This window comes from Mustela nigripes, chromosome 13, assembly GCF_022355385.1.
Source record: "Mustela nigripes isolate SB6536 chromosome 13, MUSNIG.SB6536, whole genome shotgun sequence".
Classification (NCBI taxonomy): domain Eukaryota; kingdom Metazoa; phylum Chordata; class Mammalia; order Carnivora; family Mustelidae; genus Mustela; species Mustela nigripes.
This window is the reverse complement of record NC_081569.1, coordinates 97454046-97471146: the sequence shown is the minus strand read 5'-3', so window position 1 is coordinate 97471146 and position 17101 is coordinate 97454046. Positions and strand designations below refer to the sequence as shown.

General features: G+C 37.2%; 1 protein-coding gene across 1 annotated transcript in view; it reads left to right on the top strand.

The window, feature by feature from the left end:
- Positions 1-12137, top strand: part of MAP4K5 (mitogen-activated protein kinase kinase kinase kinase 5) — a 108363-nt gene extending 96226 nt beyond the window's left edge. Inside the window, exons 29-33 of the mRNA XM_059373163.1 lie at positions 633-701; positions 2609-2701; positions 5694-5764; positions 9099-9154; positions 10517-12137. Coding sequence (XP_059229146.1) covers positions 633-701; positions 2609-2701; positions 5694-5764; positions 9099-9154; positions 10517-10604 — 377 coding nt within the window. The 3' untranslated portion in view covers positions 10605-12137. The remainder of the gene's footprint in view (positions 1-632; positions 702-2608; positions 2702-5693; positions 5765-9098; positions 9155-10516) is intronic.
- The last annotated feature ends 4964 nt before the right edge of the window (positions 12138-17101 follow it).

Here is a 17101-nt window from a genome sequence, read left to right as displayed (position 1 = left end):
TGTTTACCAAAATGTCATCACACCTGTTAGAGGAGCCCCATGAATATCAGCAAAGTTATGAGAGTTGCTTCCTGGAAAAATGTCATTGACAGTATTGTCCATTATATTACTCTCTGGCCTCTTAATAGAGGTCCCACTTATGCATACACACATATACACCAACACCAAGAAAGTTTGTCTCTGATCATAATTTCATTACTCTTTTTGCCTTTTCTGAATTACTGGCTTATTTCTATCTCAGATGCTATGATTCACCTAACTGACCTTGGCTACTATAAAATACACAGCAAAATCTAGTTATTGTATAGCACGTATTTACTTTCTTCACCATATTTACCTGTGGCTTCATTTTAAGTTTATAACTCGCCTTTCTATAACTAGCTGAGGTATTAATTAAATGCAAAGTTGAGTTTTTCTCAGCTCTTTTAGCTATGCTTAGGACTTAGGTCTGTTCTAAGTTGACCTACATACATTTTTTGAAAGGAAACATAATTACAAAGTATAATTTTTCTTTTAAATTTTAAAGACTAGTTTTAAGTAACAGAAAAAATTTAGAATTTGAGTTTCTTTTCTAAGTTCTGTTTTTTAAAGCATGTCATATAACGGTAACCCTGTTTTTTTCCCCTTCCAAGGCAGCCAACAGTTAGATTCCATTCATGTAACACAGTTGGAGAGAGATACCGTTTTAGTGTGTTTAGATAGTAAGTACTATTTTAAATTTTATTCCGAGTATACTACTTGATATAACAGATCTTTTAATGGAATTAATTCTACTATACTATAATTCAAGATTTTCACTTTTCTGCTTTAAAGGTGACTTTTTTTAATTGATGAAAAACCTAAATTGGCTATGGATATAGTAATTAATTGATCTGTTTGTTAATACTATTCTCTGTTAACTTTTTCTTTATTTTGTTGGACCTACTTGGAAACATATTAGGACAGCTTGCCATAACCCTTGGGTAAAATTTTGTATAAAACTATTCTTTATAAAATTCTGTATAAAACCGAGGGTTTTTTCCAACCTCACTGTAATTAATGGAAAAAATAGAAGGTTATACTAGTATAGTCACTTTGTCGTATGACATGAACTTTGAGAGTCCTATAGAAGTGAGTCTAACATACAGATTTGACACCTTCACCTGCTGCTCGTGATTCTTTTGATGCAGGGAGAGATGTTAGTGATAGAAGTATGTTATACTAAAGCAGTTGAGAAGCAGAAAAAACTTCAACAACAGGCATTATTTCAATTTTCAAAGAAGTCTGCTTCTTCAAACCCACTTATTTTTATACAGTAAATCATGCAAGGTAAAATTCACCCAGACTTAAAATTATACTTGAAACTTGGCAGTATTCCAATATTTTTAAATTAGGACCTGTACATAGGTGTTCAGGGCAATTTTGAAAATTTTAAAATTTGTTCTGTTACTGAATTTGCCTGTATTTTTGTCCTAATTTCTATTCTCCAAAGACTTCCGTAGTGAATTTGCCTTATAGAATCATAAAGATCTAATATTATAGAGAAGTAAACCAAAGCCTAAGTTGTTTCATTCACCCATCATCAATTCTTTAAGTACTTTTGATTCTTTAAGTACTGGTAAGATTGAAGTGTTACTCTGTTACTTTTAAGTGAATTTGATAAATTCTTTTTTATCCAAATAAGTAGGAAGTTCAGTAGTGATTAAGTAAATCATCAAAATTTAATATTAATAATGTTGAACATTTAGTGCTGAAATCCCTAAACTTTCTGATAAATCTAAGGAAAATAAATTGTGCTTAGTTTTCATTTTGTTAATTTATGTATTTTATCTAAAAATGTCAAAAACCTTTGATTGGCTGAGCCCTCCATTTCCCAGTTATTGTAGGTAAATGGAAAGGTGACCTCTTTGAGCTTTGGGGTTTTTTTAAGGAAACAGAATACTTTAAAATTGAGTTGTCAGCTATACAGTATAAATCAGTTTTAGTAAGCAGCAGTAGAGATAGGCCTATAATCACAAATCATGGTAGATAAGAAAGTAATGCAGGGAAAGGGTGTGTTCTAAGTCAGAGTTAAAGATGGTTAAATTAAAAACAAATAGGTGAAAAATAGATTTGTGTATACACACCATCCCGAGTTTAATTATAAGAAATTATGACCCTTGAGAAGTACTGTTTGTTGCTCCTGTGTACCTCTATACAATATTATTCATATACTACAGTTATGGATTACTACAAATATTACTTATCATATGTTATATAATTGGTAAGGGAAAAAAATCAACCCCATTTGCTAAGTACTTGGGCACTAAGTTTGCCACTTTGAAATATCATGCTTTTTAAAAAAATGAGAATGTAAGTGTTCAGTATATCCTAAAGAGAAAGAAAAAAAGAAAAAAAAATAGTATGTACTAAAGAAGGCACTTTTATGTCTTATAAAACAGTTTTACTGTTTACAGTTTTACACATATTAATGACAGTTCTTCAGTGGGCATACTTGAATCATGACAATAAATAGTTGAACTTTATTAAAAATATTTGTTCTGTATCCATATAAAATCCACATAACAAGTTCCATTTATTTTTAGAAGATCTGCATTTCCAGTTTTGACTTGCTTTTTCTTTTTTTAAGAATTTGTAAAAATTGTAAATCTACAAGGAAGACTAAAATCAAGTAAGAAACTGGCCTCCGAGCTAAGTTTTGATTTTCGCATTGAATCTGTAGGTAAGTCTGCTTTTTTAGAAATTTCAGTATATTGACATACAGTATCCTGTTTGAGATATATATCATAGTCATTTGATATTTTATACATTATGGAATGATCCCCACAGTAAGTCTAGTTAGTATCTGTCACCATACAGAGTTGCTACAGTGATGTTGACTTTATTCCCTATATTGTACTTTACATCCCATTGACTTGTCTTATAACTGGAAGTTTACCTCTTCATCCCCTTCACCTATTTTGCCTAGGTCTCTGTTTTTTTAATAATGTGTTTAGAATACTTGATTTTTTTGTTGATTCCATACTTAGGGTTGTCCACAAGTTTCAATGATGTGGAAATGTTTTGTGTGCTTTTAAATATAGTAGTCATTAATCACACCTGTTAAGTACTTGAAACGTGGCTACTGATAATTTTAATTTTTTTATTTTGATGTAATTTGGGGTGCCTGGGTGGCTCGGTTGGTTAAGCAACTGCCTTTGGCTCAGGTCATAATCCTGGTGTCTCAGGATCGAGTCCCGCATCAGGCTTCCAGCTCTGCGGGGAGTCTGCTTCTTCCTCTGACCCACCTCCCTTTTGTGCTCTCTCTCGCTCTCTCTCTCAAATAAATAAATAAATAATCTTTTAAAAATAAAATAAATTTCAATGTAATTTTAATGTTAATAGCCACATGTGGCCAATTGCTGTATCAGTGCAGGTCTAGATCTTAATAAATCTTCTATTATTGTTTCCTGGGTATTTAATACTTGAAATCATTTTTTAAATTTCTGTTCATTGTTCCCTTTGCTGCATGAAGTGAATTATGTTCTTCCAGTTTTTTTCCAAATCATAAAGGTATTTGTGTGATGTGATTAATGTTATTAGATATGCTTTAATTCTTTGCCATGTGAAGTTCTGGTTGGTGTGTTGATGGTAATTGCTTTTAGGTCCACTTATGTATAAATAACTAGTTTCCCATAGGACTTGGAAACTAATGCCATTTTAATTTGCTTCCTTGTCAATGAGTATTTTACTCTGGATACTCATTGGTTTTATGATAAAAATTATTATATTTTATTGTTGTTTGCATCCTCATTGGTTATATGTCAGTAAATATTTTCCCAGGGATGATAGAACTTATGAAAAAATACCATAATGAAGTATTTTGAACAATATATGATATGACTCTACTATAAGTCCAAAAATAGTTAAAAACTAAGTTGGCAATTTTCATTTGGGCCATAAAAAATACATGTATTTCATAATTAAATGCATATTCTTAAAAAATGTGTTTCTCAACATTTAGAAAGTTTGTTTTATCTATTAAATATTTTAATGATTTATCAACTGGAATTTTGCCCTTTTACAAAGTACATTCATCCCTCTGTGTAAAACATTTTAAATAAAAGTAATTTGCTTGCAACTGGAAAATTTAATTTATTGAAGCAGGAAACTTAAACATTCTGTAGATGACCAGACAAAACGGATTTTGAAACTAGTTTCTTCTTTTACTCATTTATGTGCTGGATATTGCATACCAATTTCCAAGATTTAATATTTTCAGTAGGGATTCTGACATATAGATCTTTAGTTCCTTTTCATTTTAACTGAAACATACTGGTACCTAAACTTTTTCATATGTGTCACATTTTTCAAGGAATTTTAATTGTTACACAGAAGTTTGTTCCTCTTAAGCTACCATCTCTCTTGCTAGTGAACTTGGAAATAATTACGAAGATCCTCCTGGGTAAAAAAAAAAAAAAAGAGTCCCTTTAAATCACCTTTTAAAAATGAAACTAGTAACTAAGTCTTTTTATTTGTCACAGTAAAGCATGTGATTTGTTACTGTAATATACTTTTATTTTTATTGAGCTAACTTACATTCCCAGAACATTCTTATATTAACTTTTTACAGAGTCCGTATTCTAGTAAGAAACAAAATGCTTCGGTCACTTTCTCTCTTTACCTTTACTGTGTAGGGTATGTGGCTAGCTCTCCAAAATCAAATGGGCTCTCTCCCTCACTGTCTGCACTTCAATGACTGAAGCCCCCTGCCAGGAAGGGCCTGTCTCTTCCCCGAAAATTGTGTGGCCTGCCTACTCTAGTTCTAAACCTCTGAGTTACCCCATAAGGGTGTCTCAGTGGCCCCAAGCCTGCTTGAAACCAAGCAGAAGATAGAGATGGACAAGGCACAAGAACAGGTTTCCCTCCAAGACCTTCAGGCCACACCAGGAGAACAGGGGAGATGGGTAGGGAGTCAGAGGGGCTGTGGCATGTTATACAGTGGCCATATAGATCTTTGGGGTCATGGTCACTCCTGAACCCAAAGCCCCAAAGCCATTGGGAAGGTGAGCAAGCTTGGCAGTGAACCATCCTGTGGACAATGGGGCCTCCCAAGTCCAGGGCAAATGCCCAGGGGGCTCCAGAGGCCTGAGATGGGTGGGGGTTGGGGGACTGAAGGCCGCAGCTGTGAGAACTATAACTGGGTGCCCCTCTGAATAAGAACTGGCTTGCCAGATCATAAATACTCAGTGTGTGGTTACACTTTGGATTGCAAGACAGGTTTATGTTTTAAAACAAAATTTGCAGTAGGGAAATGTAAGTATAAATAAAAGATGCTTCCTTAATAGCTACTTGTAATTGTGTGACAGTACTTAAATAACCATGTTTTTGATCCAAAACCCCAATTATATGTTTTATTTTTTTATTCATCTAAGACAAAAGGTAACATATGAAAGAGAAATCAGTGTTGATATCCAGCTCAGTAGAAGTTAGCCCATGTTTAAATGAATGCCTGTTATATATATCTTTGAAAACTTGCATGACCCTGCCTCAATAAATTATTTGGGCTTAGGCATGGCTTAGCCACAAAAATGCTGGGAACTGATGGTCTAGACGGTGGAATTTTGCACCAAGCACTTGGAGAGCTTTACATTAGTATTTATTTAAAACAGTGAAGGAAATGTATAATGAATTACTCCATGCTTTTAGTTTCAGTTCTCTCTAATCTTTTTTAGTATGCCTTCAAGATAGTGTGTTGGCTTTCTGGAAACACGGAATGCAGGGTAAAAGCTTCAAATCAGATGAGGTAAGGCTTCTCATTTCACTTCCCGTGATTTCCACAAAAGATTTTAAATGTCGAAACATTTTATGCATTTTATGCATTTTCTTTCTGAACCCACATTACTCTGTTTAGTGCCTTTAGTGCTATGAATTGGTAGAGCAAAATTGCCAGTATTTCCCCTTCAGATAATTTTCTTTTGTATTCATTGTATGATTCTCAGTGGCCACAAGGGATTGTCAAACTTGAGTTTGTACAGTTATAGTTCTCTACTTTGTAGTTTATAAATATGATTGCTAAGGTTACTAAACTTCTCTTAAGTTGGTAAGTCTTTCCATAACCAATAAATGTATAGCTTCTTTTTAAATATTATATTTAAAATTCTAAGTTACTATGTATTAGATCACAGGACTAAGGAAAAATCTATTAACTCATTTAGTAAATTATTGAGTACAACAACATGTAAGACACTATTATTATAGCACTGTAAGGCCTAATGAGGTATAATTATAAATAATAAGCATTTAGAACATCTGTGTTATAGGAATTTTATAAGTATTAGCTTATTTAAAACCGATAATCCAGTGGGGTTAGGTACTATTCATATTCTCATTTTTTTTTAAAAGATATTTTTATTCATTTGAGAGAGAGAGAGAGAGTAAGCAAGCAAGAAGCACAAGCAGCAGAGGGAGAGGGAGAAACTGGGGGAGCCAGATGCGGGGCTCAATCCCGGGACCCTGGGATCATCACCTGAGTTGAAAGCAGACACTGAACCGACTGAGCCCTCATTTTTCCATTTTTTGTAGGCACATAGTGGTTAAGTTATCTTGCTCAAAGTTACGTGACTAGATAAATGGCAAAGTCTGGATTTGAAAGGAGTGTCTTCAAAAATCACTTCTAGTTGAGATAATCAGGCTACATTTCATGCAGGAGAGGGACTTGGCATCCAGCCTTGGGAAAGGAATCCTAATAGTTAAGATGATACTAATGTAGACATTTCCTACTCATATGAGTACCTCTGTAATTCTTTTACACCATTGTCTCACACATTTGGGATTTATTTTAAAACTGAAAGTCTTCAATTTGAATTACCTTTATTTTTATGCATGCTCATATTTATATGTGACGGATTATTTGTACCTCTTACATGAATTTGGAGTTAGAATGCTTCCATGAGAAAACAGCATAAATCAGCTGACTTGGGTATGTCAGTTTTATCTAGTTATCATGTCACTAAATGTCACCAGGTCCCTGCATTTAATGAAACCTGCAGTCCTACTTACTGCCATAAAATTAATTGTCCTTAGATGCTTTTCTCAGTGTGTCACTCCTGTGGTTAGAAATCTATAGAAAATACCTGTTTCTCACTGTATCACATACAAATTCTATTTCCTGTTTTTAACTCTTCTTGCTTAAGTGGGGGGCTTAGTGGGTAGGGATGGGATCAGGAGAGAGACAAACCATAAGAGACTCTTTTTTTTTTTTTTAAAGATTTTATTTATTTATTTGACAGAGAATGACCACAAGTAGGCAGAGAGACAGACAGAGAGAGATGAGGAGAAGCAGGCTCCCTGCTGAGCAGAGAGCCAGATGCAGGACTCGATCCCAGGCCCCTGGGATCATGACCTGAGCCGAAGGCAGAGGCTTAACCCACTGAGTCACCCAGGCGCCCCCATAAGAGACTCTTAATCTCACAAACAAACTGAGGGTTGCTGGGGGGAGGGGGTGTGGAGAGGGTGGTAGGGTTATGGACATTGGGGAAGGTATGTGCTATGGTGAGTTGTGTGAAGTGTGTAAATTTGGCAATTCACAGACCTGTACCCCTGGGGCTAATAATACATTATATGTTAGTAAAAATTTTAAGAAAAAAACTCATCTTGCTTACCTCTTTCTTTTGTTTCCTCATCCTTCATTTGGGCCTATGATATTCATCAAGTAATGCTCAACCATTCAACGACAATGATTGGAACATTTCTGAACTTAATACTCCGAGAATCAGTTCCATGTAGTATAGCACTATTAACTTCCTGCTTCAAGGTTATTAGTTCTGTCCTCCCAACTAGACTGCAAAGTCATTGATAACGGAGTATTTTTATACCTGTTTAGATCCACACTGTTGTTGCTTGGACTCCTCCAAATGCTGACCTTGGCCTAAGACAAGGAATCAAGTGTGGGTAGTTTATTGGGAGTAGATCCCAAAAATCAAGTGATGGAATGAGGATTATAAGAAAGATAGGGGATGGGGCACCTGGGTGGATCAGTGGGTTAAAGCCTCTGCCTTTGGCTCGGGTCATGATCCTGGGATCCTGGGATTGAGCCCCACGTCGGGCTCTGTGCTCAGCAGGGAGCCTGCTTCCACCTCTCTCTCTCTCTGCCTGCCTCCCTGCCTGCTTGTGATCTCTGTCTGTCAAATAAATAAATAAATCTTAAAAAAAAAAAAAAAGAGAGGGGCAAAAAACAACAAATAGTATATTAATAAACTGGTTCCCACTCTGGGCAGGGTATAGAGCACATTTCAGAATAGACTCATTTGAAGGTGGGAAGCTAGTGCATTTATATACCAACTGCTGTCTCTTTTGATTAAGTGTTATTCCCAGGAGTATAAACTCCCCACACTTCGGAATAATGTGTGCACCTGAGTTTGTACCTTCTACAGCTTTGGAGAAAATAGAGCAGAGGAACACCATAGGTAACACTACAGTCAGACACGAGGATTTGGGAGTGCCCAGCACAGCTCTGTGGAAGTCAGGGGGGATCTGGGTGCCACCTCAAGCATCTGCACTGAGGAAAAGGAAGTTAGAGTCGAGGCTCCGCAGTTCAGCAAACTGGAATTCAAATCCTGGGTCTACCAGTTATATGATCCTTAAGCAAGTTACTCAACTTCTCTGAGCCTTAGATTTTTGTTTGTTTGTTTGTTTGTTTTAAATAATATGGGAATTATAATATATATCACAAAGAGTTCTAAGGAAAGTACCTAATATCAGATGTTCTATAAATGTTGATTTATTTCTTACCAATAAGTCAGTCAAAAAACAAAACCTACTGAAATTTATTTCATTTGAGGAACTGAGCCTATCAAAAATTACCATGGGGTGCCTCTGCCTTCAGCTCAGGTCATGATCCCAGGGTGTTGGGATTGAGCCCTGCATCGGGCTCTGCTCAGTGCGGAGCCTGCTTCCCCCCTCTCTCTGCCTGCCTCTCTGCCTGCCCCTCTGCCTACATGTGATCTCTGTCTGTCAAATAAATAAAATCTTTAAAAAAAAATTACCTTCATGTTTAATAATTGCTCTAAGTAGTTTTTAAATTATGATTTAAATAATATGGGGACGAAGGTATGACTATAGATATTTTCTTTTCATAGGTTACCCAGGAAATTTCAGATGAAACAAGAGTTTTCCGCTTATTGGGATCAGACAGGTAATAGTTTGGTTGTTTAATTTCATTACCAAAGGAGTTCAGTAGTTGTGTTCTTAATTATATTATCACCCTGTAACTGTTTCAAATAGGATTCTTAGAGGGCTCGGCAACTGAGAGAAATTTCCTTGTGTCTTTATTGAGACAGAGAAGAAAAATTTAAATATTCGGTGAAGCAGTCTTTTCACCAGTGTGAGGATCCTGATTCTAGAGATGGTTATAGTCCGCCAAGACAAAGTGTGTTAATAGAGTTGTTCATGTCCCTAGTACCATGATATATTTCAGGTCCCTTCATTTTTATCATTTGTTCCTAGTTTGTTATCTTCTATTAACTATCACAACATAAACCCAAAAGTATATGCACCTCCTGACATTTTTTATCATTTTGTATCAGAAAACATTTGACTCCATTTCTGAAGTCAGTCTCAATTAAAAGGAATTACATCGTCTCTGTGATCAAAATGAAAGACAAATTCTAAAACTGTGCCATCTTAGGGAAAAAATTGACTAGTTTTTGTTCTCCAAAGTCTGTATTATCTACCTCTACAACTAATAAAATACCTTTCCTTTCCTGTTTTCCCACCAAAAATTGTTACTGCAGCAAAACTGGCTACAGTAGTAGGCATCAGTTGTGAGACGAGGATGACAAACCTCTGGTCTTCCAGTGTCGGCTGCTCATAGAATCACTGTTCGGATGGGTGTCTCTTAGATCCTATTTTCTTCTCTAAGTTCTTCTTTCACCCCCTTCTTGATAGTGTATATTGTTCACCCTTGAGCAGCACAGTTTTGAACTGCATGGGTGCACTTATATGCAGATTTTTTCAATAAATACAGTACAGTACTGTAAATGTTTTTGCTCTTGGAATTTTTAAAATAACTATTTTCTCTAGCTTACTTTATCGTAAGAATACAGTATGGAAATGCATAAAGCATACAGACTTCATGTTATCTGTAAGTCTTTCAGTCAGCAGTAGGCCATTCATCGTTAAGTTTGCAGGGAGTTAAAAGTTACACAGGATTTTCAACTGTGCAGGAGGTCAGCGCCCCAACCTTCATGTTGTTCTAGAATCAATTGTGTTCTAAAGCTTTATTTTACTTCCTGTTGGCATATATGAGTAGGCAAATTTGGTTTTAGTTGGAGTAAGATAATGAGACTATCCTCAAATGTTTTCGGTATTTTATACTCATAAATTTATCAGTTGTTTTTGAGCTATAAAGTGTAAAGCTGAATTTGACAGTGCACTTGTGATCTTTATGAGAATATGAACAATGATACTCTTTCCTTGTTTGATATTAGTATTTGAGTGAAGCATGCAATCTCTATTTTTGCTCTTAAACAAGCCTTTTGTTTTGGTTTAATTGCAGGGTTGTCGTTTTGGAAAGTAGGCCAACAGAAAATCCTACTGCACACAGCAATCTTTACATCTTGGCTGGACATGAAAATAGTTACTAAACAACAAAAACTGATCTCAAATGACAGGAAAATGACCATACTCCATTGAAAGCAAAAATTTCTTAAGTTCAGTACAAACTACACTATGATTTACTTTAACTTTTATGGGTTATATCTCAAATGATCTGTACCTTAAGGTAGAATTCAATATTTTCTGTAGCTGGAAACAGCTGTTCTATCTCTTGCCACTGTGTGGTGGTTATATCAAGTTTGCTTAATAAAAGCTATGAGACAAATAGTCCTCTAGTTCCAGGAAACACAGTCTTTTAAAAAAATAATGTTTGTAACAAGGGTGCCATGATATTTTTAGATAACTCATGTGATTATCTTCAGAGAGATAAATTTAGTGATAGTTTTCTTATTTTATACCATGTTTTATTCCTTCTTAATGAGCATAATTTGATAAAAAAAATTGTCAAGTAAGCTTTTCACTTTTACATTGGCCATTCTGTATGTTTTTGTAAAATAGAATATTTAATCCTTATTTATTAATCTCTCGCTGGAGTGGTGTGATATATGTAACTTTTAGCAGAGGAGGGTTTCAGAGCAGCTTAAATTTTTTTGTAATGTATAAAAATTTTGTTTACCTTTTAAGAGTAGTACTTTGAAGGGTTAAAGGCAGTGTGTTTGGGTTAGTACATACACACGGTTTTGCTTAACACAAGTATTTTATAATACAGGATCATCCAGAATTGCCTTAAGAGGGAGTTTTGAGTTTTTGATTATAATATAGGGGGTCATACAGAAGATATTGATAATGGTTGAAATATTGTTAGAGGGGTGTGTATGTCTAGATGTGACTACCATGTGTATGTATTCTTGACAAGCAGTATAATATACCTGTGATTTTTTTTACATTAGGGATCATGCATAATAAATTAATATTCATATATATTATCATCCCTGATGTAGGGGGGGATGTATTTAACTGCCCATGATATGTATTTTACTTATACTATACCAGAGGGGAACTTTAAAGCAGCTACATGTGTAATCTTGGTTTTTTTTCACATATGTAGGTATTCATTTTGAGTAGGTTTAAGAAAAAAAAATATTTAAATAAAATTCAATTCCTAATGGGATAGTATAAATAAGTATTATAAAAACCAGTATTCTAAAAATAAGAAGGGATAGGGCCATTATGAGTTTGCTTCTCTTTTGCTATTGTTAGTATTCAAAATTAAAGTGTCACATTTGGTACCTATTGTCTTAATGCACTTACTGAGAACAGTTAGCATTGAGATGATGAACAAGAGGTTAGCAATAGTGAAGTATAGATTATTTTCAGCAGTTACTTGAGAGGAAAACAGTGTAACAATCTTTCAGTCTTTAGCAATTCTGTAAGATAGTATTATCATCTCCATTTTTCAGATGAGGAAATAAGGGTTTAGCCAGGTTAAGAGAGTCACCCCGTTCACACAGCAAGTTGGTGGTTGAGCCAGACTATGAGTCTTGTGACTCTGTTCTTTTCACTATGCAAACAATAAAATGTTATGCAAATAAAATATAAAGTAAATTTTCTTTACAAATGCACATATGATCTGATTTTAGTAAGTGTGTGCTTATTTCTTTTGAGTATGTTAAAGGGGGCCTCTGAACTGAAGGACACTGGATACACTCCATGGCAGGGACCGTACTCGAAAATGAAATATGTACATACTAGATACAAAGATCAATGTCCTCCTCCTTTTCACTGAATCCTGGCAGCCCGACCTTCCTATTCCAACAATATGTGAAATCTCTGTGCAATCTGGCCAGTTCAAGTGGAAAGACCTAAAGAGATCCTGACATGAAAATCCTAGTTAACACACCCACCGCTCCATGCATCCAGAGCCTGCAGGTCATCTTATAGTCGTATGCTGTTAATAATGATAAAACAACCAAGACAAAATATCTGAGGGAAACCTATCACATAAGAGGGAGAGCTTTTAAAATAAAACATAATATCTTCACAAACTTGGGGTAAGCAAAGACTTCCCAAACAGAACATTAAGGCTTTGACCATAAAAGAAAATGTTTATATAAAATGGGCTTAGGGGCGCCTGGGTGGCTCAGTGGGTTAAAGCGTCTGCCTTCGGCTCAGGTCATGATCCCAGGCTCCTGGGATCGAGCCCCGCATCGGGCTCTCTGCTCAGCGGAGAGCCTGCTTCCTCCTCTCTCTCTCTGCCTGCCTCTCTGCCTACTTGTAATCTCTGCCTGTCAAATAAATAAATAAATAAATAATCTTTTAAAAAAATAAAAAATAAATAAAATGGGCTTAATTAAAATTAAGATACTCCATTATCTAAGGACACCCTTATAAGAAGGAAAGGACAAGCCACAAAATAGAGAAGAGACTTGCATTACTTGTGTCCACATATACCCAAAAGATACAAGATCTTCCACAAATCCTTAAGAAAAAAGGCAGACGGGGACCTTGCTGGCTGAGTCAATAGAGCACGTGACTCTTGGTCTCGGGTTTGGGAGTTTGAGCCCCACACTGGGTATAGAGGTTACTTTAAATAATAATAATAATAATAATAATAGGATCTTTAAAAACAAAAAAGGCAGACAACTCAATAGAAAAATGGGCAAAAGATTTAGAATAAACACTCCACAAAAGGTAAAATCTGGGTAGCAATAAATATATGGAAATGTATTCTACTACCTTGATGATCAGAGGAATGCAAATTAAAACGCAGTACTTTCACACATCCACCAAAATGGCTACAATAAAAAGGACAGACAAATACAAACCCTGGTGAGGTTGTGGGGAAGCCAGAGCACTTACAAACTGATAGTAGGAATGTAAAATGGCACAATACTTTGGAAGACAGTTTGGCAGTTTCTTAAAACAGTAAATATAGATTTACCATATGACCTGGCAATTTTACTCCTACGTATCTGCCCAAGAGAAAACATGTCCACATAAAGGCTTGAATGCAAATGCCCAAAGGTGTATTATCCATAATAGCCAACAAGTAGAAGCAACCCAAATATCCACCAGCTGGTAAATGGATAAACAATATGTGTTCTCTTCATGCAATGGAATATTCAGCAATGAAAAGGAACAACATATGATAAATGCTTCAGTGCAGATGAGCCTCAAAAACATGTTAAGTCAAAGAAACTAGTTCTAAAAGATGCCATACTGTAATGATTATCTGAAATGCCCAGAAAGGTAATTCTGTGGAAACAGAAGGTAGACTAGGAGCAGGGGTTGAGAAGGGAGAGTGACTGTGAGCATGAGGTTTCTGTTTGAGATGATGAAAATGTTTTAAAATGAGATGGGGGGCACCTAGGTGGCTCAGTCAGTTGAGTAATAAGTCTCTTGTCTTCGGCTCAGGTCCTGATCTTGGGGTCGTGAGATCGAGCCCTACCCCAGACTCTGCACTTAGCAGGGAGTCTACTGAAGATTCTCTCTCCCTCTCTGTGTCGCTCCCCCTGCCCCAAATAAATAAATAAATCTTTAAAAAAATAAATAAAATGATGGGACGCCTGAGTGGCTCAGGCAGTTAAGCATCTGCCTTTGGTCGTGATCCCAGGGTCCTGGGATCAAGCCTCACATCCGGTTCCCTTCTCCCTCTGCCCCTCCCCCTGCTCACATGAGCCCTCGCTTGCTCTCTCTCTCTCTCTCTCTCAAATTTAAAAAAAAAAGACTTTTAAAAAAATGAGACTGATGATAGCTGCACAACTGTAAACTTACTAAAAAAACATTTATCTGCACAGTTAAAATGACTACATCGTATGGTATTTTAAATACACCTGAATAAAGCTAAATAGAAAAAGAACATCCAAGAGGTCAATAAATACTGATAAAAGTATTCAAATTCATTAGTTACCAGAGAAACACAAATTGAAACAATGATCCCACTACAAAATAATACCACATCCTACCAGCATGACTAAATGACAAAAGAGGGCAATAGGAAAAGTGTTGATGAGGATGTAGGACAGCTGGAACTCACGCCCTGTTGGCAGGAGTGGGAACTGGTACAGTCACTTTGAAAAACAGCCTCAGTGGACACATCTCAGCACCCAGCATTTCCAGTCCTAGGTGAACGCCTCAAAAACATGTTTACCAAAAGACCAAGAAGACTGTTCATAACCGCATTATCCATAGTTTACCAAAACTGGAAACAACCCAAATGTCCATGTACAGTTGAAAGGATAAGTTGTGAGATGTTCACAAGTCAGATACCGCGATGCAAGAACGAACTACCAACAACAAGCCTTTCCACACCTCTCCCCCCCAAATAAGTATAAGGTTCCAGGTAAGAATCCAGAAGACATTTAAAAACATTAAAAGTAGACTGTCAGATCTCACGTAAACGGAGTTCCAAAACACGGAAAGTAATCGGTAGTGTTAGAAATCACTACAGGATAGTGGTTACTTTTGAGCAGGAGTGAGGGAATCTTGAGATGGGGCCCGAGGGGATGCTTTTGAGGTGCTGGAGATGTTCCATTTTTCACTTCTCAACAAGCTCTACATTGATGACCGATGCATTCTTTTTGCATGTATGTCAATAAAAAATTTTCATCAGAGTCTCTGCCAAGACCTGTCCTGGGAAGAATATTCTCTAATTTTCAACATTAACCCAATGATACCAAAAGTGGGACTCTTATTTATAAATGAGAAAACCAGAGAGGTGAGTCATTGGCATGGATTTTTCCACAGAAGCAGGAATGAGACTTACTTGGGGAACCAGCTGTGTGGAAAATAAGAGTGAGTGGGAGTAAGCGGAAAGGCTCTGGCAGATCTCACACACGTGAAATGAGAAGTGGAGGAAGAAGGATTTGCTGAGCCTCAAACTGGCAGTGCGGCTCTGTGAGCGGAGCATCCTGGCCAGTCAGTGGGGAGCCCCAGAGCAAAGACTGCCCACGAGAGGGTTTTCGTGTTAGAAAAGATGGGCTCTGCTTTTAAAACCAAAGGGAAGGGGTGCCTGGGTGGCTCGGTGGGTTAAAGCCTCTGCCTTAGGCTCAGGTCATGATCCCAGGGTCCTGGGATCAAGACCCACATCGGGCTCCCTGCTCAGCAGTGAGCCTGCTTCCCTCTCTCACTCTCTGCCTGCTTCTCTGCCTACTTGTGATCTCTGTCAGATAAATAAATAAGATCTTTAAAAAAAAAAAAAAAAAAAGAGTGGCCATACGATTAAAAAAAATAGGGAACTCAGTCATTAGCAGGGAGCAGCCAAGCCAAAGCTTGGACAAAGCTGAGCTGAATTCTGAAGATGAACTCATTTCTTGCAGCAGTTTCTCTCTGGGAGATCTGATTGGCACCAACCTATAGCCGCCACACTCAAACACAGTTAATTGGAAAGTTAGGGTGAATCTCAGACCCATCTGTCTGAATCCGGACAATCCCTTTAGGACCATATGGAGACCTACCAAGTATAGTTCAAATATCTACGAAAGCCATTAAACTAGTCGATATCTCTGACGGAAATGCAGTATTTGGAAATAGAAAGATGGCAGCAAAAAGCATTCCAGGCAGAGGAAACTATCTGAAATATACATAAGTGACAAGTTGCTGAATCTGGCTTCTTCTGCTGTTCTTTGGTGGTTACAGATTCGAGAAAAAGCAGCAGAACTGGGCTCACAGAAGACCTAGTTGCAGGAGCCAGGCCGTGCCCCCTTGGGGCCTTGGGAGGAATCCACTTCGAGATTCCGGTCCTAAGGGAAGAGAACCTGCTCAGCCTGGGGGTGGCTATTCCTTGGCCAGGGAGGGGAAGGTACCTTGAATGACAGTCATAGTGACACAGATAGTCAAAGGAGAAGACGGAAGGAAGGTTGGGCTTTAACAGAATAACCGGATGCTGAACTGGCAAAAGCAACAGATGTGCTATGTAGTTCTAAACCATCACTTGGGGAAGCTGAAAAAACCAAAGCTGCTCACCACGTGTGAGTGAAATGGTTCATTAAATCATTATGACCTTCAACCACAAGTTCAGTCCTCAGCAATTTTGGTGAGTGTAAGATTTCGCACACTCTAAATATGACATTCAATTTTGGATATATGACTTCATCCTGGTCATGTTTGTCAAGTCTAAATCTTCCTGGATTAGTTACTTCACTGTGGTTATTTGTGATTAACTACAGGACACAGAGAATCCAGTGATCGTTGGTTAGTCCTGGAGCCCCTGCCAAAGCATCCCAACCTTTTGACATGTAACTGCTCCATGTAAAGCACTGACTGAATCAAGCTTTCAAGTATAGGCTTCTGTTTACGGTGAATACCACTGTACACTTAAACTCCTTAAAGGACAGGGAGGTCTGGGTGGCTCAGTGGGTTAAGCATCTGCTTTCGGCTCAGGTCATGATCGCAGGGTCCTGGGACTCATGGGGCTCCTTGCTCAGTAGGGAGTCTGCTTCTCCCTCTGATCCCTGCCCCTGTCCTCTCTATCACTCTCTCTCTCAAATAAATACTATCTTAAAAAAAAAAAAAAAAAAGAATAAGGAACAATGAGGGGGGCCAGGTGGCTCAGTTGGTGAAGCGTCTGCCTTCGGCTCATGATCCC